The 24,623-nt window shown below is 42.6% G+C and overlaps 1 protein-coding gene across 1 annotated transcript in view; it reads left to right on the top strand.

The window, feature by feature from the left end:
- The first annotated feature begins 1,625 nt into the window (after positions 1–1,625).
- The window catches only part of HEPHL1 (hephaestin like 1), a 32,985-nt gene continuing 9,987 nt past the window's right edge, over positions 1,626–24,623 (top strand). The window contains exons 1-12 of the mRNA XM_009505409.2: positions 1,626–1,795; positions 10,936–11,180; positions 11,979–12,191; positions 14,029–14,208; positions 15,214–15,468; positions 16,501–16,669; positions 17,393–17,532; positions 17,700–17,831; positions 20,502–20,713; positions 21,155–21,305; positions 22,516–22,728; positions 24,392–24,605. Of these exons, the coding sequence (XP_009503704.2) occupies positions 1,626–1,795; positions 10,936–11,180; positions 11,979–12,191; positions 14,029–14,208; positions 15,214–15,468; positions 16,501–16,669; positions 17,393–17,532; positions 17,700–17,831; positions 20,502–20,713; positions 21,155–21,305; positions 22,516–22,728; positions 24,392–24,605 (2,294 nt within the window). The remainder of the gene's footprint in view (positions 1,796–10,935; positions 11,181–11,978; positions 12,192–14,028; positions 14,209–15,213; positions 15,469–16,500; positions 16,670–17,392; positions 17,533–17,699; positions 17,832–20,501; positions 20,714–21,154; positions 21,306–22,515; positions 22,729–24,391; positions 24,606–24,623) is intronic.

The following is a 24,623-nucleotide window of genomic DNA, read 5'->3' as shown; positions in this document are numbered from 1 at the left end:
TACATCATCTATATTGTCCTATCATTTCTCCTTCTCATTGTTCATCTATTAATTGACTTGAGAAAAAGAACATCAACATGTATCAGAGAACAGCTTACAGCTGAGGGACTCTTGTTTTTACAGCTATGTTAAGCTGACCATTTGCAACTGTCTGACTGTGTCCTTACCCAGGTATACTGGGCTTTCAGTCCTCGCAGCTAAAGAGATGCAATGAACAGACTAATGAAAATGGAAGCTTCTTTAGCAAAATACTCTGTGTGTCTGTGTGTTTTGTGTCTAAATTTAGATAAGACTCACCATGGTCCAGGTGGCTGGAGGTGGCAATGCTGTGAACCCCACCTGCTTTTTGAATCCTCTGTGTGACTTCAGAGCCACCTGCACACCAGTGATGGTGAGAAGCATTCAGCCCACTGACCATATGTGCAGCTGTCGCTGTCGCATGCCAGAGGGTGAACCTCGTGTAACTGCCACATAAAACCTTCACATCACTGAGCTAGGTTTTGATTGATGAAGTTAAACCTGTGGCTACAAAATTCATTTGAGAGGCCTCTTACACCCCCAGCCACGAGTAGCTATTAGCTTCAATGGGGAGAGGTCAGATGGTTCTGGACCTGAAAGGGAAATTTCACAACTGTTAAACCTGGCAATGAGTCCCAAATGTAATGCTGTATTCCAGAACTGCAACTTTTTAATGTCTTTAGTCAGTTAAAAATGAGTAAGGGAGCAGTATGATTTTGCAGAGTGTCTTGCCACGTAGGTGATGTTCCCTAATGCTTTAGAATATCGTATCAATTAATATTCATATAGGTTTACACTTTGCTTTGCCAAGATGGTAATAGAGATGTCCTCTCAGAGGAAGTTAAGCTATAAAGGGAGGGACTGATTTTCTAGAGAACTACGTAGGCACGTTAATTACCAAGTTTAATAAAAGGGTGATCTTTGCGTGCCTCAATTCCTAGGTCTCCAAATGGAAAGACTTTACAAGGGCTCTAATTTCCAGAAATGTTTGTAAAAAGGGGCCTCATTTTGGGCACTCTAAAAATGAATGCATTCAGATCACTTGCCATATTAATAAATGGGTCAGAAAATCCTAGAAATTGGAGAGGTACTGGAGAATTCTCTCTCTCTGATAATGCTGGATTGTAAACTACTGTTACGCCATTGAAAAAACCGAATGAAGGCATCAAGATGCTAGCTTTAGACATCTCAGACATGACAAAGCAGTTAAATTAAAAGTAAAATAAAAGTGCTTTGACAGGGATGGCAAAAAGACCAACAAAAAAGCTGCTCTAATATGCCATACCACCTAGTCCGGAAAAGGAAGGATAACAAAGCATCCAAGCTTCCAAACAAACACTGACTGGCTCTAGCCTGGACAGGTAAGTGAGCAATTTATGCATTCACTGAAGGACTGGCAAAAGTCCTCCCATGGCAGCAACCGCCTCCCTAGCCCTGCTCTGCATAGCCAGGCTCTCTACCTATCCCAGTCGTGACTGCTGAAAAGGAGGAGCTTTGCTCTGTCCATTCCTTATTTATAACTTGTTGAGAGCTGGGAGGGAGGGGTGAGCTCTCTGGTGCATCCTGCTGCTGCCTGCCTGGTGCCAGCCTTGCAATCACCACTACAAATGCCTCCCGCACAGCGCGGTGGCTGCCTTCATGCTCTTGGGTTCCTCTGGCTGTTTGCAGTGGTGGAAGCAAAGACCAGAACCTATTACCTAGGGATTGTGGAAGAGAACTGGGACTATGCACCATCTGGGAAAAATCTGATCACAGGACAAAGCCTCTTAGAGGACAAGTAAGTCACTGGGGTCTCTGATAAATTAGAGGTGCATTGACAGCTCCAAAGAAAATTGACTAGCATGGTTAATATTGTTGTAAATGTCTTAAGGTGTTCTTTTTCTTGTTTTTCTTCCAATGATGTTGTCATAGGCAGGATTTCAGCTTCAAGGCAAGAGTAGACTTTGCTTGACTTCTCTTCCATTGTAGTTGATTAAGCAAGGTGATAGCGTGTATTTGAATGTGACGTTAAGGGACTGATATTTCTCAAAAAGGTGTCAAGTAGTGGGTTCAAAATCCCCTGTGTATGTTTCATGGAGATGCAGGTATTTCTAGGACTTGTTGTCCAAAGGCAATTTGCAACTTTGCCATAATCAAGCACAGTTCTTTGCAATAAGACATAGAAGTCTTTTTAACTGGCAAAAGATTGTAGGTTTTCTCCCTGTGAGATGATAAAATTTGGTATGACATAGTAGAATTCAGATGTGTATAGTACCTACGAATGAGATACAAGTAGATGGTCCATATGTCCCTGCAATATATGCAACTGTGGAGACTTCCATTTAGGAAATTTATTTAGATAAGCGCTTAAATATACAATGGTGAATGGTCATGCTGAAGTCCCGGTGATCACCCGTGCTACAGCTGCAGGGCGTAGGTAAGCACTGTGATGGATTGTACCTTGGCCAGTGGAAAACAGGTGTCCATTCTCCTTCCCACACTGCTGGGGTTGGTTGTGTGTCCCTCCCACACCAGGAGAGCTGTCCTGGAAATTGGATGGGGATGGCACAGACCCTTGGTGCCTCCCTACAGTGTGGGCTTCAAACATGCGTGGGAATATTTTTAAGATTTTGTTGATATCTTTGTCACCCTGGAAATAGTTTGGGGATCCTTCCTCTGAGTCTAGGCTTGGGGTTGGTGTGGAGCTGTGAGCAAGTGAGTAGGTTCTGGTGTTCATACCAGATCTGGAGGCACTCTGGGAGCTGGATGCTGTGTCCTAGCAGTTAGAAATAGAAATGCCCTTTCTGACTTTTCAGGAAATCCCAAGCAATGATGGACTTTTCTTTAGTGGCTGGTAATTTCAGAATCACTTTCAGTTGGATTTCATAATGGAAATTATTTTGCCACAAGCAGAAGGCAAGAAAAAGTTTTATTTTTCCACACAAACTTATGCTTATACTTTTAACAACTGGAGGTCCCAGAGAGCATCCAAGTCAATAGGTGTGACTTTTATAGGTAAAATTCAGGGTAACAGTTTGTTCCCAGCCCATGAAAACAGGCTTTGCTGGGAAGGTTATTCTTCATTTGTGTTAAACACTTGAATTTCTCACTTCCCTTTTCTTTTTAGCAGAGGATAACTTCCTCCACTCCCTAAACTGGAAGACCTCTCACTAAAAATAGTTCAGCTTTAAGTGAAGGGCAAGTGCCTGTAAATCCACCCTGATATCACAGAGATTTGGAATCTGTTCTGTAAATTGTACTTTTAAGGCTGTTTGCACTTTGTGTTCCCTGAACATCAAGTGGCACATTTACTTTAAAGTCTGTGACATAAATGTGATGCATTTTACATGGCATGACAGGGAAGGATGATAGCTTCTGTCTTCAGTCATTGCTGTAATGTAATAATTGCAAATTGTTAATAATTCCAAAGGGTTTACCAACAGAGGAAATGTAATTTGGATTTTGAGGTAGACTATACATTCAAAGCTGGGGAGCTGTTTGTAATCAGCTCCCTGCATGAAGGCCTCTACTGCAGAATAATGAAGTGATTTACTCTATTTTCAAACTGTAGTGGACTAAATAGTGAACTAGTAATAGCTATTTTGACTATTTAGCTCTTCAGGATAAGCTCTAATGTAAATTTTAAGCAGCACACTAATGGGTTACTTTTCAACTAATTAATTGTTTTTCATGGATATTATAAAAAACATAGTTCCATAATATAAGTTTAAGGATTCCTAGGTAGACACAGGAATGCATTTTGAGCCAGCTGTGTTCTGCAAGCAGCAACGCTCGGGCTCGCTGAGCCTAGCACTTCCCCCCTTGTGATGCATCCTCACAGCACCTGTCTGATGGGGCATTATCCCAGTTTTATTGATAGGGAAGTAGAGATAAAGACGTTGCAGACAAACTGATTATCTTTAAAAGAGTTGGTGCATACATGTAAAGGAATGCTCCCTTTGATTCCAGCTAGCCCACAGAGATATAATCAAAACCACTTATTCTTCACAACTTAATAAAAATGCTGAATTAGCAAGTGTGTAATGGAGAGTGTTACAGTACCTGGATCAGATAGTGGGATTTAAGAGATGATTTTCAACGTGCTGTGCCAAAGTCAATAATACCTTCCTCTACCTTTAGTTTTTAACAGTAAAGAGGCGAAAGGAGACTTTGGTAGCTGAAGCATAGGGCTGGAAATCAGGTGAGCTGGTTCTGGCACCAGGCGCTGCTACGCTGCTCAGTTCGCGCTGTGCTGGTGCTGAGTGTGCTGCCTCCCGAGCCAGGAGCTGTGGAGCTGCATCAGCACCTCCCTGGGTGTGAGCTAAAAAGGCTGCCTCTTGTCAGAGCTGATTAACCCAAACACAGCCCTGTATTAACATAGCTATTCTGCTTGGATGCTAATTTTTATTACACCTTGTGCTGCTGCAGTGCTCAAGGGCCAGCCTGCTGCTTGCACAGAGCAAGTATCTTGCTGTGCGTCAGTGTTTCTTATATAAAGAGAGTAATGAGGCTGTTCACCTCTGCCATTTGTCTTGTCTACTTGAAGCCTTGAGCTGTTCCACTAATTCTCATAATCTGGAGTGTTATGAGTGAAACCAAGATATTTCACTCTCAATTCTCCCTTCAAAAATTAAGCTGACATTTTCTGAAGCACACAGGACTTTGGAAATCACAGATCCAAATTATGGCCACTGAGTATAGGTGAGCTGGGAAGGTGTTCAGCATCCCCTCCCACCTGATATAACTAGTGAAAGAGTTGACATCATTAAACCATGGTGGACTGGACACACAGGGTGCCAGGTGTTGTCAGTGCTGCTGGACTTGCTGCAGATTCCAGTGAGATTTTGTGGGTTAGGGGATTAATATTGCTGCAGTAAGCAGGTGAGCTCAGACATTGCTGCTCCCTTTAATGGTCACATAGGCCTTTCAAGAGAAAAATACACCTAGGTGTTGTGGTTTGACACACATCAGTCTTTCCCTCCCTACTGTGGCTCAGCCCTCAGGATTAGAATTTGGTTGAGAATGTGTTTAAATTAATTTGGTACTAGTTTATATGATGGACACTTAAATCTTGCTCTGCTGGTGGCAGGTGTTATTAAGTTTTGCCTGATATAACAGCTCATCCCTTCTCTTTAGACCACCAATCCTACATTTATCTGGGCCAAGTCTTGCACCAACCAACACTAACGGGTGTTTTTTGTTACCACAGGATCAAACACAGTTTGTGCAATTTGCTTATGAAGAGATCCCACCCAGATAAATGACAGTGAAACTGTCGTCACAGATGCTAAACTAGTGGCTGAGTCATCATGTGGCCAAATGACCCAATTGCATCAGTGGAGATGATCATTGTGAGAAGGGTCAACACCAAAAGGTCATTTGAGGTGAAATCCTGGCTCTAATGAAGCCTGAGAGGAGTTTTGTTATTGACTTCAGGGGAAGCAGAAGTTTATTCTGGGAGAGAAACCATTATAGCCACACTTAACCATTGACACCTCAGAGCTTCATTTAAGATTTTATGGGTTTGATTGACCTCTTCCATGGCTCATGTGGGTCAGTAAAGGCCTATGACATCCTTTGACGACATTCTTTCCCTCTTTTTTTGAGGACACGCAACTTTGTTGTTTGATGCTTTGTGGTCAGGGCCCCATCTACAAATGTGAGCTGGCCCCACAGATCCCCCTCCACTGGCCATCCCTCTAACGCAAACATTGCATTGGCCTTAGCACGAGTCACAGTTTGCCACAGGGTCACCCTGAACATGTTACATGACCCAGGGGTTCGAATGATTGGGGCAGCCTGGAGCCATGGGCACTGTCCTGGCTTACTCCAGCCACAGGAAAAATGGGGAACTCTGAGGAAAATATCTGTCATAAACCCAACCAGAGAGTGTGTGAAGAGGGTAGAGAGTAAGGAAGGTTTCACCACCAACAGATTTGGGGGAACAAACCCATAAAGATAATTGTGTAAATGGTTGTCAGTGTAAAATCTCTGGGACTTCGGTGGAACAATGGTGATAAAAGAAAGTCTGCATTTGCCTACAGTTGTACCCAGGAGTGTACAGAGGCTATTGGGCATGTTAACCGCTGGAGAAAATTTGGGACTCCACGTCTGGTAGTTATTCAATGTGCTGACATTTCATTGGTGATTACAGTGGCAAACAAACTCAGCAAACTTCAAAATTGTAATAGCCAGGAATCCGGCTCCAGTCCACTGAGGAGCTGTTTGTTTGGCCATGTACAATGTGTAGCTCCTTCCATTTCTTACTGCACGCTGTAGCGTAGTACTCATGTACGCACCTTTTGAAAAAAATAACCGCTGTTAGGTTGTAGCTCTGTTTAAGATCAAAGGTAACATAAACATGATAAAAATGTTGGCAAAATACTGTTTGTGTTTGATAAAAGAAATAGGTGTAGAAATTGCACTTAACTCATGGTCCTACCCTAACTTGTGGCCCTACCCTGAGATGGCAAATTATCTACATGTCTAGTCTTCATCTGAAGTAGAATCTATACAACACACTTCTTTTACTCTTTCCCTCATTTAGAAAAGTTGTAGTGCTCATCATTGCAGGGGATGGGTGTCGATAATTATGTTAATACTTATTTTAAGGAATTAGAATTATTTCCCTATTAATAACTCCCTGTCCCACTCAAGTGCATTGCCAAATTTTCTTGGAGCTTAAGGACTGCTGAGAGTGGTCAACTGGCAAATGAAATCAGGCACAGAAATAAAGGCAGGATTTGCATGGTTTTCTTGGTCTAAGCAAGATTTTTTATGCCCTGATTCACAAGCCTGCTTACCTCTATATGTAATCTCAAATTGGCCTTACTGGAGGAATGTGAGGGAGGGAATTTAGGAAGTTTTCACGGGGACACCTCTAGAGGATGGAGTATTTCCCTGTTCTTTAAGAAGTGGATCATGATTTTCCGCACATGAAGTGCAGGCTGACAACTGAGTTGGAGGAAGATAGTCAAGATTTAGAAGAGCAGCTCTTACATCTGCACAAGACCAGAAAGATGGAAGAGGTTCAGGCAGTGATATCACAAAGCCACCAGGAGGATGAAGCAGTTTGAAGTGAGCAGGGGAGCATGAAGGAGCAGGGAGAAAGTTTGTCTTCTTGTGACAAGAGAGGAATGACAGATAGGAGACATTTTGGCAGGCAGGTGCCCAGTAGAATAGGTACATTATGACCACTGGAAGAAAGAGGCAAAGGCAGATTCAGAGAACTGGATGTGTTTAACCATTACAGCATTTGGAGAAGCCGCTGCTGCAATAACATATTGGAAAGTCAGTGGGTGGGAAAGAACAAAACAAAAGATGCAGCTGAAGGGGATGTTTGACTCTGAAAATGCAGAGTGTTTCCCAAGGAAGCAGATACCATCAAAAGAAGACAGGGAATGCTGTTTGATAACTGTTGTCAAAGGCAGGAGATTAAAAGTTAGCAGGACGCTCTCCTGAAGCCAAGAAAATATCCAAGGCACTCTGGAGATGGGTGGTAAGAAACTGCTGGATGAGGGATGCACTGGTACGAATGGCACTGGCAGCAGAGACTTCAGGGAGCACTGAGAAGATCTCACTGAAAGAAGAGGGTTGGGGGAAACCTCTGTGTCCCACTGATGGAGCAGCAGGGGCTGTGGCACTGAGCCTGTGCCACCTCCCTCTGACACATCCACTGGCTGCACTGTGGCACTAGGTAGAGGTACCAGCCCCAGAGTGTGGCCACATGCCCATGATCCAGGCATCTGGGAGTGCAGAGAAGTCACTTATACCCATGAATCCTTTCTATGAGTTTCCTATAGCTGATACTACTAGTTCCAGTGTGGGTAGGTTTTCTGCAAAGAGCTTCAAGCACTGTAATGTGCAGCACAGCAACACCTGTAAAGAGGCACAGAGCTACCAGCTACTTGCAAGGCTGAGCTGGGCACCCAAGCATCCTCCTGGAGGAAATGGGGCAGCCTGGACACCTAGAGTGGAACAACCAGTGTGGTCCCTTCTCATGTACAGAGGGCAACCAAAAGGACATGCTGAAAAAACATGTCTCTGTATAGGTAGAAGAACTGGACTCTACCCCTCCCAGACAGAAGAAGGAGTGAGGCTGAAGTCTGCACTCCAAGATACTTCCAAACATCAGAGAATTTTGGGTAGGAAGCTCTTCTTCTCATTGGAGAGTGTGGATCTAGAACGAAAGAGCCTGAGCCTGTAACACAACAGCAAGAGCATCAATGGCATGTAGGATTTGTCTCCCAGAGTTGATTGGTTGTTTTCTTTTGGACAATGATTAAACAAACTCCATAATTAACCAGTGCGAGGAAGCCAGGATGCTCCTTTCATGCTGTGATCCCCTTCTGGCTCCATGATTCTTACATTGCGTGATGTCCTGCATAGAAGAGCATCACTTACATTGTGTCTGGCTGCAGCTGATACCGATTGCACTGAAAGTGGGCTCTGCAGCTCTGAATGGGTGGAGGATTTGAATGGGCCTCCTTTCAGAAAGCTGGCACTAAAAAGACTTATTTTCCTGGCTCCTAGATGACTTTAAATAGGAGACAGGAACAGATCTAGCCCACAGAGAAGCTACAGCATGACTTTAGGCACTGAGGAGATCTCTGGTGCCCAAATCTACAAGGTTTCCTCCAGGTGATTTCTTGAACCTCAGTACATAGCTGGATTTTGGGATCCCTGACCTATTCATTTAAAGGAGATGGGCTCATGTCAAACATTTGACAAAGCATGATCAAGGAGCGCATTCTTCTGGGGAGAGTGTACAATGTTGGCTAGTCAGAAAGCCAAGGGTGTAAGGACACTGTCATCATGGCAAAAGTACAGGCAGCACCTCATTTAAAATATTTGGTGGCTGATGAAAATGGAAAAAGTTCTGCAGAAAAATAATCTCCTGAGAATAAGTAACTTCTGAAAAAAAAGTTTTTATTTTTTTCCTAGAGAAAATGTCTTATAAACCAATTTAAAAATAAGTTTATAATTCATATGAGGGCATAACCACATGAATAAATTGCCATGAGATAAAGAAGCATGTGCATTTACACTGCACATCTACTGACACCACCTACTACTCTGTGGTAAGGGCTCTTGTAGCAGCTCTTCCCCCCAGGCAGTGGAAGGTATCTTCTCTTCAGTGAGCATGGTGTGACTTGCCAGGTCTTGCTGTGCACACAGACAGTTACTGCAGACCTGATAATTCACTGAAAATCCAGACTTCTTGGCAACTCCTTCCTTAACCACACTTTTGGGGTATATTTATCTGACATATGTTATTCTGTGAAGAAGCATACTGAGAAGCTTCTGTCCTTGCCCCTTCATCCTAGCCAACTGTTTCTGCCACAGCAGTATCATTGGCAGTGTTTTCATTTGTGCCAAAATAGCTCTTGGCTTGTTATAAAGCACAATTTTCAAATAAAAGTGCATTCTTTTTGGCAGCTTTTATATTTGGATCACTTCAGAGGTCTGGTTTAGACAGTGGCCATGGAGGTGTAATGACCACAGATGGGGGATGTTCTGAGATATGGTGTCAAGCAGAGATGGCTTGAAAATGGGGAGTAGTGGATCTTACGGTGAAGAAATTATAGCAAATCACACCTTTCAACTCATGAAATCCAACACTTAGGTTTCTGGCACTGCACAAAAACACCTAAACAAAATGGGTTTAAGCAGGTAAACTGGCCAGTCACAAAAACTCTAAATATTAAATTGCTATATTTCTGTCTGTGATACTTCAGGAAAATTTAGCTCAGCTTTTTTATGAGTTTATTAGGTAGCATGAAAGTTCAAACAATCTTCAGGGGATGCAAAAACTCATGAAACAGTCAACCATGGTGGAGTTGGTCATACAGTCCACTGCTGGTTGTGTAGCAAAGGGGTTCATTTTTACCCATTTTGTGTGGGATATTTAGGGATGAAGAACAGGTATTATACTTGTCAGCAGTAACCTGGAGAGAAGTAAAAAAATATTTTATATCATAACGGATGGGATGAACATGGGTTGCCAGTATGATGTTGTAGTTAAAAAGGCAAAACTAGTTCCCAGTTGTGTAAGAAATATTGACTGGAGCACCTCTGGCTTTAGCTGGAATATTACTTGCCTATTGTGTGAAGTTCTTGTGTTCAGACTTCAAAAGATATAGAGAAATATTGGAAGGCTTTCAGAAAAGAGCTTTGGGAAAGATTTGTGGCATAAAGAATGTCAGTGTACTTAGTTTGTCCAGAGGAAGGGTAGGAGGCAATTTAGTCAATTAATTAAAACTTATGCAAGTGCCTGCATAGAAAAGCAGCTTTTGATGGTATGTGGCTTCTTTGATCTGAGAGAGGGCTTGATGGGAACCAGTGGCTGGAGTGTGGAGCTAGGTGATATTAGACTACAAATGCAGTTCAGAATTTGAAGGGAGCAGGTATTTAATAGCTATAATATGTCAACCACTGACCATATGGTGGGTTCTCCATCACTTGAAGTTACTATAAACATAAACTGGAATGTAGAAATTATGCATTTCATGCAAAGAATATTTCGTACTTCTCTTCTGGGGTGTCAAACTAGACAATTAGAATTGTTTTTATTGGCTTTTGAAAAAACTTTGTTTGGTTTTCTTTTTCTTTTGAACAGACACACTTTCACATGTGAGGTTCCAAACCTTCAGAAGTGGGAGAAGCTGCTAAAACTGTATAGAAAGGCCTAAGTGGCTGGTCCTAAAGTAAAGACTTGTGGTGACCATGCTAAAGACCAGAACTGCAAGTGGGATGACTTACTGTACAGAAAGGGGCTTGGACCCTGCTAGCACTGTCCAGGTTTACTCCTCAGCTTTTACTCCACCAGCTATGTGATATGTCCCAGAGAACTATTTATCTGCACTGCAAGCACCAGTTATTTGATCAACTCTTAAAGGAGTTTTTTGTCTCTAAATTACATTTCCATCCCAACACTAGGTTTGCAAGTGTGTATGCAACAAGAGGAGCCAACCGGATAGGACGTGTGTACAAAAAGGCTATTTTTAGGCAATACACAGATGACACTTACTCCCAGGAGATCCCCAAAGCAGCCTGGCTGGGGTTCCTCGGGCCAGTCCTGAAGGCAGAAGAAGAGGATGTGTTCATCATCCATCTGAAAAACTTTGCTTCCCGCCCATACTCTGTGCATCCGCATGGTGTATTCTATGACAAGGACTCTGAAGGTAGAAGCTGGTTTGCCCTTTCTCTTTTCTCTTTTCCTCTCCTTTTCCCCTGGAGTAGCTAATATCATGACTAAAATTTTGCCCAAGTATTTATTGTTCTGGCCATTGGCATCAGAGGACTTTAGATCACCCTCTCATAAACCCATCAGTAATTGCAGCTGATGACTAAAGCCAGGAATAGCCTCATCTCTTAAAACTTTTTGCCACAAACCTTCAACGCCTAGGATAAATCCAGTACTGAAACAGGTTGGGTGGGGTTTTTTTCCTGAACTATTTTCCTGAATTATAAGTCACTGAAGCATCTTGCCTCCTTCCTTCTACTTCTAGCCTGTTTGAATGGATGGAATTCTTGTAAGTATATATTTTCCTTTCTATAAGGCTATAACAGTCATGATTAAATTTTTAGAATTCCAAACCTATGCATGTGTATTTTGGTTAGAGGACTATATGGATTTGCCTACATTAATTACTCTCATCAGTTTTGTGTGAGAAGATACACAGTGTTAGCTGACAAACTGTGTAGATGGCTGATGAAAGTAAAGAGCCAAGGAAAAATGAGAGCCTGTTAATGCATTTTTAAAGCTTTGTCCACTGATAAATAATGGATTTTAACTCTCAATGTTTTTGATGGTTTTAGCAGAACTTCTGAATTTTTTCACAATTTCTCAGTGATTCTGTGTTTGTGAGTGCTGTTGTTATTTTTATAAATTTGTGATAAAATAGAAGAAATTACACATTTATTTAAGGAAAACAGTTAAGGGGAGGCTAAAACCTTCCTTTTTCCTTTTAATGTATTAGGAGCACTTTATCCTGATGGAACTGGCGGTAAAAGCAAAGAGGACGACTTTGTTGTTCCCGGTGGAAATTACACGTACACATGGCCAGTAAGGAAAGATTATTCCCCAACTTTGGCAGACTCAAACTGCTTGACTTGGATTTACCATTCTCACATTGACACACCAAGAGATATTGCATCTGGTTTAATTGGGCCACTGCTGGTTTGTAAAAAAGGTACTGAGCTAGAAACACTGATAGAGCAAGCCCCTCTGCCAAGCTTGGCATCTTAACAGTCATTTTTGCTTACAGGTATAAACATGATGGTCTAGAGTCTATCCCTACATAGCCCATAAAAGGGGCAAGGAATAGCTGGGCCATTCCAGGAGCATCCCAGGGTAGGTATTGTAGCTCTGGGACAACCCCCTTCCTGCTCCCCTTTGGTTTCATGAGAGATTTCCCTTGGCTGGTGGAGGGACTGCACCATGCTGCATGCTCTATGGCCAGCCAGCTGTGGCCAAGACCAAAAATAAATGTCCCCAAACTGGGATCATTTCAGGGTGAGCAAAGGACAGGACTCATTGCCCAGGAAATAAAATTAGGGCTGGGTGGGTGACTCCAGCACTGCCATTTACATATTTGAAACTTCAGTGTTCTTTGTCATTTTTTCCCCTATATGGATTATAAATTTATTTTTGCTCACAAGTTGTATATCACAACCATACGGGAATGTGCACTGAGCAGCTGAGGTGACAGTCTGTCCCATGTACTTCATAGACTGCTAATTTTGTACTGGTTCCCCATCAAGGACCATGTACCAGCCCTCTCCCCTCTGCCAGCTGAGCCGTCACCCCCACTCCCCCTAAGACATGTGTAACTCTGCCACCTCATCCCAGCACCTCCTGCAGTACAAAACCAGCCCTGATTTTATATAGAGAACATAAAAGAGAAGCAGGTTCTATATATGAAGAAGAGAAAGACTTCAACACGGAAAGGACAGGCCTGGTCTCCAGCTGAGCTCACACAATTAAAATGTCTCAGACTTTTATCCTTCTGGAGAGCTTTTGTAATCTGCAGAACTCCCTGAATATGTGAATCCAAGCTGATAGCTATGGAATAATACATGAAGCTAGGAGACAGCACGTTCAAAACAATCCTAGCCTGGAAGGCCAGGTTATCTGCATGTTTGATCTTGAATTCATCAAGGTGGATATCCGCATGATGCTACTGCTGTAGTCCTCTGTCCAACGGTGGTGGGTGGCTCCTTACAGGACTGACAGCAAGGCTCTGGGGCTCCCTCCCATAGGATACAGGGGAAACAAAAGTTTTCATGGGTTCAGAAGTAGACTGTACAATTAGATGAAGTCTAAACATGCTAACAGTTAATAAAAGACTACTTGATATTGTCACTCCTGTAGTCTCAGGTTGTTCCCTAAATGGTTACTCAGATAATGATACTGAACCTAGCCTGAATACATTACATCCATCCTGCCTTCAGCCTTTTTATATTTAAGTATCCAGGCCTAGGTAATTGTCAAGGCTTCCCTGTTAGTCCGTGGAGAGTGAGTGGCATTTAGATGGCCGTTCTGAGGGTATGGTTCACCAGTTGCTTCAATGCAATAGAAATGCAGGCTCCCACTTGCCTGTCCTTAATTCCTGGTCACAGAAAAGTCACTGGTGTCTGGCTGGATCAGGCCCATGACCTGGCTTACTGTGTAGGCACACTGATGCTAACACTGACTAAAAGGCAGGGCTGGGTGCAGTAAGCTGAAGATGGGGAAAATGGGACCACAGATAGTGGCAGGTACTTGTGCATATGTCAAATCAAAGAGATCCTGAAATATCAGCTTGACTTAGATGAGATGAACTGCCTTCTGGAGGCACTCATACATTCAAAAGCTGTTGGAGGGGGATCAAGATGTCTTAGAAGAGCAAGATTAGGTGAGATTTATCCTGCCCTATAGATCACGGGCAGAGCACTGTATTTCCTCGAGTGCTCCAAAGTTACTGTCACTTTTAAATTCTATCCCCTCCAAGGCTTTTTTTATCACTTTCCTTTTCGTTTGCAATTTAGGAACTGCAGATGAGACTTCAATAGAAGGGACTGGTGCTGCTAATGCTTTTGCCCTGATGTTTAGCATTGTAGATGAAAACTTCAGCTGGTACCTCGACGAGAATATAAACACCTTCTGCTTAGAACCCGCCACAGTTGACAAAGAGGATGCAGGTTTCCAGACCAGCAACAGAATGCATGGTGAGCAAGACTCTTGAGCAAATGATAGCCTAGAGCAGCGACCAGGCTCTTTTCATTTCAGTAGCACTTTCTGTCCCTTGGGATGTCTTCGCTTTATCTGCATCAGCATGGATGGGTCAGGATGTTGAAGTACCGTGTTGATAAAAAGCCTCTCCCTAAATACAGCACAATGCACTGGTTTGCAGAAAAGAGAGTTGGCTTTCACGCCCAGCTGTGCCACTTGTTTAGCATTTTTTCTTAGGCAACAGATTTAAGCCATTTGGTAACTGTTTGACCAGCTGTGAAAAGAGAAAAGCAAGCTGCAGAGCGCTTTGAGATGTGTGTATTGGAAAAGTCCAGCATTTCTCAAAGGGCCTTATGGATGATGGTCTGGCTGGTACAACCACTCCTACCCTTCAGAAATCCATTGGCCAACAGTACTTTGTGCCATTTGGAGATCCAGTGTAAGAAGTTAAATCCAGATATTTTTCTGTATTTCGGTTGTTCCATGGAGCCTAGGAGATAAAATACTTTGCAAAATATGAGTCTTATTCTCCTAGTGTCCTGATACATTATTAGGTGTGGAAACTGAGGAAGAGATAGATGACTAGACTGATTTGATGGATATCATAATTTTCAAATCTAAATTGCTTAAGCTTGGCATATAATGGTATATTTATGACTCAGAATAAGACGAAATAGATTTCAGACATGCTAAATAGCTGCAGGACAAGTGAACTTCATTATCAGGCCTTTTTTGGTGATCACTTGGCCTTTGATAAATTCTGGTATCACCCAGGAAGTTTTTCACAGACCCAGCCAGAGAATTTGTGCCATTTGATAATCCAAAGCTGTAAGCCATATGTTCAAAATTTTACTCTTCATCAAGGAGCCCATGAGGGCCTTATTCAGTGTGGATATTCAGTTTCTTTTCTGAGCCTGGAAAGGATCATCCTTAGGAATGGGGTCAGAGGGACTTGATACTTCTCTTTCACCTCTCATGAAGTCTCATACTTTTGTTTTTAGCTATTAATGGTTATATCTATGGCAATCTCCCTGGATTGGAGATGTGTGCTGACACTTCCATGTCCTGGCATTTGTTTGGCATGGGGAGTGAGATAGATATCCACGCTGCGTATTTCTACGGCCACACGTTCACTAGCAGAGACCAGAGGGCAGATGTCATCGGTCTGTTCCCAGCAACGTTCATCACAGCAGAGATGATACCTGGGAACCCCGGAAGGTGGCTGATAACGTGCCAGGTTAACGAGCACTTACGAGGTAGGCTGCTATAGAACTCCCTGATCCTTTCAGAAGTTCCAGCCTCTGTTATGCTTGGAAAAGAAAGCTGAGAGATATTTCCAGGGGAAGCAGGTTTTGACACTTTTTTGATGACTAACTGAACACTTTGGAACTATTTCACTAGATAAACATCATGAATATGAGTTTAGTCAGCACTGGAAATTATACATGTTGGGCCAAATCTTCAGCTCATATGAATGACTTAGCTCTCATATAAAGAAGGCTTCCTAGACCCAGTGCTGACACCACACTTTCTATGTAAACCAGAGATTTTGATAAACAATGAGAGAGGTCTTCATCATCACTTTTTGTTGTAGATAAGTACTTACACATAAAGAAAAATCATGCCAGCTGAACACTTCATAGCTTTTTCCTTCACAGAAATCAGACAAAAATTGGCAGTGTTTTCAGAAACCTTTACGTGAAGGATTTTGATGGTGATGTTGTGATATTTGTGTGGTGCCAGAGCCTGAAAGCACATATCATAAACTAGGTCTCATGACAGCAGGTAATGTATAATTATCATATCAGAGACAAGTTGGGAGAATTTTTACTTTTAAGCACTTGCACATTGATTTCAGTGGGATTTGCATCAGGCAAACTAGACTTGATTCTGGCAAGCAACAAATACCTTTAGTGCGGTAATAACCAGCCTCTCTATTTCAATGAAAGTCAAAGGGAGACAATGCCATTTTACACACTTCAGGAGGCACTCCAGCCCCCAAAATCATTCTACCATCCTTACCCAGATTGAGGAGTTGAGCAAATAATCCCACTAAAGAGTGTAATTGATGTCAGTGGGTTTCACCTGTGGCATAAAGTACCACCTTGCAAAAGGTGCTAGCATCTGGCCCTGTTTAGGCAGAGGAAGTTTTTAAAAAAAGAAATTTACTCCAGTAATTGTTTCCAATCCATGTAGCTCCTAGAGAGTTTTGAATGTGCATTTGTATCCATAAGATTGCTGACTCTGCAGCTCGCCAAGGACTGTGTCCAGACTCTTTCTCCTCCCAGGTGGCATGGAGGCACTGTATGATGTTCAGATCTGCCAAAAAAAACTGTCTCGGCCTTCACCACTCAGTCACAAGAGAAGATATTATATTGCTGCTGAAGAAGTGCTCTGGAATTATGGACCTGACGGTTATGATAAATTCACTGGGCAGGGTTTAAATGCCACTGGCAGGTAAGCTTTCTTGTCCTCTCCTGTTGTGTTTTAATTTCAAGAGTCTCTGTGAGACTTCCCTAGTGATTCACCAGGGCTGGGCCCTGCACTCTTATTAATTTTAATTGAAAGGAGCAGGGAGGAATGCATTTAAACAACCTTGTTGGGAAGTTAGATTAGTAACTGCAATACTTGGAGTTACCTTCTGGAAGCACTTATCTTGCTCCATTAAGTTGATGGAGAAAGTGAGCCCAGGTGAGGTATGCAAAGTTCAGCAGAGTTAATGACCCTACATTGAGACTCCTTGGGTAGCTTTCACCCTTAAAATCGGCGTACCTCAGAGGTGCCATAGTGGTAGATTTTTTTCCCCTGTTATTACTGATGAAGATGAATTGTATTACAGTATCTCCCAGGAAAGCTAATGAGGATTAGAGACACATTGTGCACAGGTAATGGCACATGTCTTGCCCTAAGGTAGTTAGAGGTAAGTTGACATAGATGTCTCCCTAAGTAAATTGGCATTAAGCACATGAAAGTGTAATGCACAATGAATGCCCATTTGTTAACTAAGTTATAACTGTAATTCAAACCAGTAATATCTCCCTTTGTCTGCTAGAAAAGTGTAAGCAACCTAGTAACTTGGGGGGTCATTTCTCCTGTGTCTGGAGTAATAACTTTAGCCGAAATGAAGGGTTCTGCCTGAACCTCCAATTATTTAATCAGTCAAATTTTTTAATTCCACAGTGAATCTGCAATTTATTTCACACAAGGGACTGACAGAATAGGAGGGCAATATTGGAAAGTTCGTTATGTGGAATATACTGATGCAACATTCAGTAAGAAGAAGATTTTGTCAGAGGACATGAAGCACCTGGGAATACTTGGTATAGTGAATATTTCCCCCTCCTGTCATTACATCAAGTTTGAATGCAGATCCTCTTGGATCCAGAGGGGCATTTTGTGCATGCAGCTGCCAGTCAGCCCTCTCTTGTTTAGATGGAAATATGTTAGAGGGTAGTTTTTCTAATCCTTCCCTCACTCTTTTTTTAAGGCCCTGTTATAAAAGCTGAAGTGGGAGATACAGTGCTAGTTACTTTTGCCAACAAAGCCAAAAGAAGCTATAGCATTATGGCCCATGGCGTAAGCTTCAGCAAGCTGTCAGAAGGTGCTCCCTACTTAGATGGTAAGTTTTGACTGTACTACTGTATCATCACATCCAGAATACCTGAGAGTGAAGATCTTCTGTTGCTCTGCAGGTTTGCCTTTCATGGATGCTAAGGCACAGAAGGGATGATTCGATTAGTTTGTATCCACCCTACATGTCACAACTAATGGGACTCCCCAGCCTGCCAATGTGCTTGTTCGGAAGATGTTGGAGATGTGCCAGACAAGGCGTCTAAAACTAGCTGAGGTCCATGTTGAGCAAAAGTCACAAGCACAATCCAATTTATATTAGTTCTAATCTAATATTGCTTAACTGCAGGCAGTGGATCTCCTCTGGACATGCTCCAGAATTATGAAGCTTAGGATCTGGCATGATGCCCCTGCTGAGTCTTTGGATATAGCTATCGACATGGTCTGGGTTGTTCCATTCTCTAATCCAAGTTGGGCATTGCCCTTGCTTCGTTGTCAGGATAGTCAGTGTTAGAGGCAGCTTTCATTTGATTGACCAGGAATGTGAAGCAGCCATAATCCTTATTAATCCTCATAAATATGTAAATGCTGAAACAGAGTATTTACCAAAGGCTTCCTCTCATTTTGTGAAAGGACAGGATCTTTATCACCTAAGTTTAACCATTAAATGTTATGTTTAATTAGTGGGCACCTTTTTCAGTCAGTGACAAGAAATAAACCCTTCAGAAGGTGAGAAGTCCCATTTACTTTGAACACTTATTTTAGGAGGCAGTAGGTCACCCTCTGGAGATGTGTTTCCGTCTCCATCAACTACAGAAGCAGCCTAGAGTTTGGGTTAGGGAGTAAGTTTTGTATGGCTCACGTAAGGTGAGCTGAATCCCATACACAGTGTCTACAGGGAAAATATTGTGGTGTCTGGAAAAGTTTTTGCTGCATTTGCAGCACTGAAAAGAAAGGTAGGTTTCTTGTTGTCTAAATTGCTTTGTTTCTGCTACAACACATCAGAAAGAAACCCATGGGACATAATCCCTCTTTTGAGAACTGTTCTAAGAGAATTAGGTCAACGTGTAAAACTCAAAACATCATACAATAAAATCAATACAAAAGACTTTAATAAAGTCTGTTGTCTCTAGTTGCTGACCTTGCAACACAATAAATTTGCCAGCAGGCCCCAATGCATGAAACAACTGGCTTGAGTTCAGCCTTCAAGTTATCTGCATGCACCGTAATGCCACCCATGTCAGATGTAGTTCCTTGATGGAAGAGCACCTTCCCTCTTCTCCCAGTCCTGTCATGCTTTCATTTAATGCTCCCCAGTAATAGCACCCATCAGCATTGCACGCTTTGGTGTGGAGCAAAATCAAACCAAATCCTACAATTCAGCTGGAGCGTGCACTGCGCACCTCTGGGTCTTTGGAGAGAAACCTGACTCCATACTCATCATCAGTCTTTCTGCCCCTTGTCTTCTTGTAACTCTTCTGTCTTGGATTTCCGTCATATCTATCTACAGGTATATACATGCAGAGGCCCTACAGGGGCATTGTCTGAATGCAGCTTATTCATGTGAAAATAAACATACCTGCAGACATCTTTTTTCAATTGTGCCTTCAGGAAATACTCTTCCATGTTGTGTTTGATAGTTGTCCAATCTCAGATGGTTTTTAACTCCAAATCAATGTTCTCCTTATTGAGCACTGTTGCAGGATTAATCTCATAGTATCAGGCACTGTTGAAGCAATTTTCTGCTTTGTATTGCAGTTTGCAGCAAAAAACCTGTGTTCATATGTAATACTGATATTTTCACTTGTGTCTAAGTTTTCAAGAGGGTTCTTTTGGACTGTTAGAGAGAAGTATTAGATCAGTGCTGTCTGCTGCTGCCAGATACATCTGACTGTGCTGAGAAAATCCAGCCAATGGATGCCTAAGCATTAAACAAAATTTCTGATTTGATCTTCCTCATAGCAAAGACCAGAAAGGCTACTTAGCACTTTTTTCTAAAAATGGTGCAGGGCCGACTCCTTTTCCCAACTTTCCTTTCAAGTCCCTTTTGTAAGTCCTCTCTGAGTGGATACCAACACTCTTTTACAGTGGCTAAATTACACGGGTGGTGCTACATCTACCCTGTGCAGACAATGGCCCAAATCCTTTAAAGGTGGCTTCCAAAAAAAGTAATAACAACTGCCCTCTGGAGACTCTGGCAGAGGTTCCTGTGAATTGCTACAAAATCAAACAGAAACAATTACCAGGATCAGATTTGGTTTGAATTTCTCAAAAGCCACAGCTGCAGCTCCACTTACTGATATAATTGCCTTGTTGGTGCTTAATGAAAAGCCAGAGCCTGCATTTGAGCCACAGATGAATTTCACGATAGGGCAGGTAAGTTACAAACATCAGAGGAAGCCATTTAAGCACAAGAATAAGCTCTGCATATCTTGTCTGACTGAATCCAGCTACTCTGGATAGCGTTGGAAGGTGTCTGGGGGAAGCAGCTAAACTTGTTCTACAGAGAATGGGCTTGGTTGCCTCCATGGCACAGGACTCCAGTGAGATGTCTCCATGGCATAAGTGCCCAGACTATGGGAAGGTGTGCAAGATTGTGGCTACAAGAGGGAGCTTGTCCACAGAAATCAGCAACTATGTCTGACTGCCAGCTAATGCTTGTATTCAGGAAGACGAAACTTTCCTGTAACCTTGGTGCTTCTCAATTTTCTCTCTGCAGGCTATCTGAAGCCAGGAGCCCATGTTAAGCCAGGTGAAACTTTCACATACAAATGGAGGGTGCCTGAAAATGGAGGTCCAACAGAGAGCGACACCCCATGCCTGACCTATCTGTACTATTCAGCCACTGATGCAGTGAAGGACACCAACTCTGGCCTTGTGGGGCCTTTGCTGGTCTGTCGGAAGAACACACTGAATCACGATGGGTCGCAGGTGCTCAACGTGGACATTTGCTTGTCCTTAACAGCAGGCTGGTGTTCTGAGGGGGAGGTCCCATATGGGCCAATTTGCCCAGTTCCCAGCTCAGTTTTAAGGGATTAGATAAATGTCATTTCTCAGGGTAAAAGCTGACCCAAGGGGATGGTTAGGAAGATAAAACTGTCATTGCCCAGTATTCTGGCTCACCCCTATGTTTTCCATCTTTTCGATACACTTATTAACAATAAATGCATTTTTCTACCCTAAGTAATTAATGAACACTTTATTTATCCTTCTGGCTGATGGAAGAGAGCCAATCCCTGTCTCTAGAAGAACACAGTAAGAAGGCAGCTGCAATTTTTTGGGGAAAGAAAACTTTGTTAAAAAAAATAATTTTTACTCAGGTAATTCTGCACACACTTTTTAAAAATATCTTGGCTTCCTTCTTGACTACAGAAAGGAATAGACAGAGAATTTTACCTCCTCTTTTCAATCTTTGATGAGAATGACAGCTGGTATCTGAACAAGAATATTGAAGCATTTACTGGAGACCCTTCAAAAGTAGATGAAAATGATGCAGATTTCAAGGAATCCAACAAAATGCATGGTATGAAATATCTAATATCTGTTAATGATACCTTTTCTTCAATCATAATAGGAAGATGAGTTGGCAGATTTGATCATAATTCATAGCCAACTACACTGCACTGGAGGATGAGGTGGAAAGCTGTCAGTCAGCTTATGGCCAGCTCCTGATGCCCTCAGAGTGCACGTTGAAACCCCAGTCATATTAACAATGAATGCAGCCCCCTACCAACTACATCTGGAGAAAAGGAACAGTGTAGCTTTTAGATACAACACTTGGGTCTATAAACAGGCATAATGCCAGAGTCAGGCACCAATTGCAGAAGAGGCCAATGTTCGCTGGTGATTTAAATTTCACTGATGGCCTTGGCACTGACTGAGACAATGAAGGTCCACCTGCTCTACTAGCTCCCACTTGGGCAGTGACCACCTCTGGAAGAGGAGGGGCAAAGACTAGGGGAATGGCTGGTGATATTTGAGAACATCACTTCTGGATGTAAGTATCTGACTTCAGCATGGACCTTCTTCAGGATATTCCTGTCATGACAGACTTGAGCAAATCACATAACTTCTCTTTGCTTTAGTTTTCTGAAGGGCACTGAGAATATATATTGTTAGAGAACCTCTGGGCTTCCTGGACCCATCTATTTTACTGTTCTGTTATGAGGTGGTATCTCATAATAAAGTTTTCTTGTGCCACAATATCTTTCACCCAGTGATCACAGAGAGCATTTGAGGATTAGGGAATATAGCCTCATAACACCTATGTGAAAGGAAGAGATGCATTTTGGAAGTAAAAGTGGAAATCAAATGTCAAAATCACATAAAAAAGCCCCATCAGAACTGAATTTATAACTTGCACTCTTTATGGCCCACTCCATGGCCTTAATGATCCAGTTAGACATTCTCCAGGCTGAAAGGAGGGACCTAATTTATACACTTAACTGGTGTCTGTGAGGCACCCTGAAAAGCTCAGAGAAGTGCTACATCATTGCAAAGGGCTACTGCAAGATTTTGCAGGTTAAAAAAATAGGTAGAAGCTCAGAGTTTATAGGAATAGCATTTAGATATTAATTTGATGTCAGCCAGTGCTACCTTTGCATCACAAAATGCTCTTTTAATTAATGCCCTGACTTGCTGAGTCACTAGTCTCTTGCCAGGAAGGAGGCAGGAAGCTCTGTGATGAGTTTCCATTGACCTGCTGCCAACCAGGCTCTTTCCTTCTCCTCCAGCTGTCAACGGCTACTTGTTTGGTAATCTGCCTGGCCTGGCCATGTGCAAGGATGACAAAGTCTCCTGGCACCTCATCGGGCTGGGCAGTCACTACGACATGCACGGGATTCATTTTCAAGGAAACACCATTGACCTGAGAGGGACAACGAGGGATGGGCTGGCGTTGTTTCCTCATCTATCGGCGACAGCGCTGATGCAGCCAGACCGCATAGGTATGTTCATTAAGTTATCTTGGTGGTGTGGCATGCACAGAGATTAGGCAGCCAAAAGAACAGTTGATGAGATGCTCTGCTTTGCACAAGGGAGCCTGAAACCATGGAAACCTTGTGGACCTGGTGTAGCTGAGAATTCAGGCTGGGCTACTTTTCTAGGAAGGTGCTATAAATCAAATATGTATGTGCACCGAAAAGTGGAGGCTTCAATGATCCTGAGATAGGCAGAGCAGCAAGCAGAGAGATATCTCACAGAATTTCCATAACTCTCAAAACAGACTTTTTTAGCAAAGATAAAATTCACTCTATGTAGATGGTCAGCATCATGTAAGGTACTTTAGGACTTCAATAACAGATTGTCAATAATAATCTTTAGGAGTTTCTTCAGAAGCTTATACATTAAAGATACTTTTAATTCTCATGTATAAGCCAGTGATACATTCTTCAAACTCAGAGGAGGTGAATTGTTTGTTGGAGACATCAGATAAGCTTCATGACAAAGAGAGCAACGTTACTTTTCTTTACATTGGTGCAATTCTGTTTTAATTAACAGAGTCATCAGAATTGTACAAGGCTATGTCAAGGGCCATTCTTAACCAGAGCATCTGGTGGAAATATCTGTTGGCCTTGTGTACAAGCCAGGTTAAACCTCTGGCACTGGTGTCTTTAAGACAGCAGATTCTTTTCTTGTGGATATCCCATATATTCCCACCATCTGTCGTGAAACTGCACTGCAGGACTCACACTAAACAATATATTCTGGGAGATTATTAATTTTTGCCAGCTAATCTTCTCTGGCAATAGGGGAAATTGAATGAATTATCAGATCTTTTCAATCACCAACACATGTGATTTTCCGTTCTCCATTAGCCTGATTACACCGGAAAACTGCAGGGTCTCAGTGGACAGCCTCATGCACCCAAGGCTGGCACAGTGGCTCTGTGCTCAGGGACAAGGAAACAGCATCTCTGAAACACACACCCTGTTTCTCTATGCCTTTATCAGTGTTTGCAGTGCACACTCCTCCTATGTCTTCTCCTGCTCCCTGTGGGCGTACCTGCAGCGTTGGCAGCACTGGTGGAGGCTTACTGGCAAGTTTGTTTCTGCTGCCAAACATCTAATTGCTTTTCAGAGCTCCCTTGGCTAAGCTAATCTAGCTCAAATAGTTAGAAGTATTTTATGGAGATTTCTGAGTGAAGATAGAGCAGGCTAGTGTTTCCTATGGAGCAAAAAGTTACTTGCTGACTTATGGATCTCCATTTGTGTCTGTATTCACATTTTGCTTTTAGTTAAGAGCCTGTTGTAATGTAGGAGTTATAGGCCACAACCCTGCAGTGTCTTATGTGCATGTTTACTCTTGAGTGTGTGAAGGTCAGCCTGAATGCACATCCTCTTACATCTCAGGACCACAGAGCACGTGGTGACTAAAGATGAGTGGTGCATATCCATTTCGTCAACTAGTTTCTCCTTCAATCCCCTTCATTTTTCAAAGCCAGTGAGCTCTATGTGATATAAGAATCCCCTCTCTTGGCCTTCCATACAGCATCATGGATTAGGTTTGTTTCAGGACAGACGAGAGATGTACAAGGCACAGGACCTAATTTGCCAAGCTTCTTTTAAAATTTTTTTGAATTGCCTAATTCTCATATGCTTTCCTTTCCAGGCACATTCAAAGTGGTTTGCAGGACTTTTGATCACTTTGTCGGTGGAATGAAACACCTCTACGAGGTCAGCAGCTGCCGTAATAACACCCGAGCCCAGCAGTGGCATGGAGCCATGAGGCTGTACTACATCGCTGCTGAGGAGGTGGAGTGGGATTATGCCTCAAATAAGAGCTCAGTACCGAAGATTTATAACATCAGCAGCAATGAGGAAAGGTACCCACAACAAAAAAT

The sequence above is a fragment of the Phalacrocorax carbo genome, chromosome 1 (assembly GCF_963921805.1).
Source record: "Phalacrocorax carbo chromosome 1, bPhaCar2.1, whole genome shotgun sequence".
Taxonomy (NCBI): domain Eukaryota; kingdom Metazoa; phylum Chordata; class Aves; order Suliformes; family Phalacrocoracidae; genus Phalacrocorax; species Phalacrocorax carbo.
The sequence above is the reverse complement of the archived record's forward strand: the minus strand, read 5'-3'. Positions and strand labels throughout refer to the sequence as shown.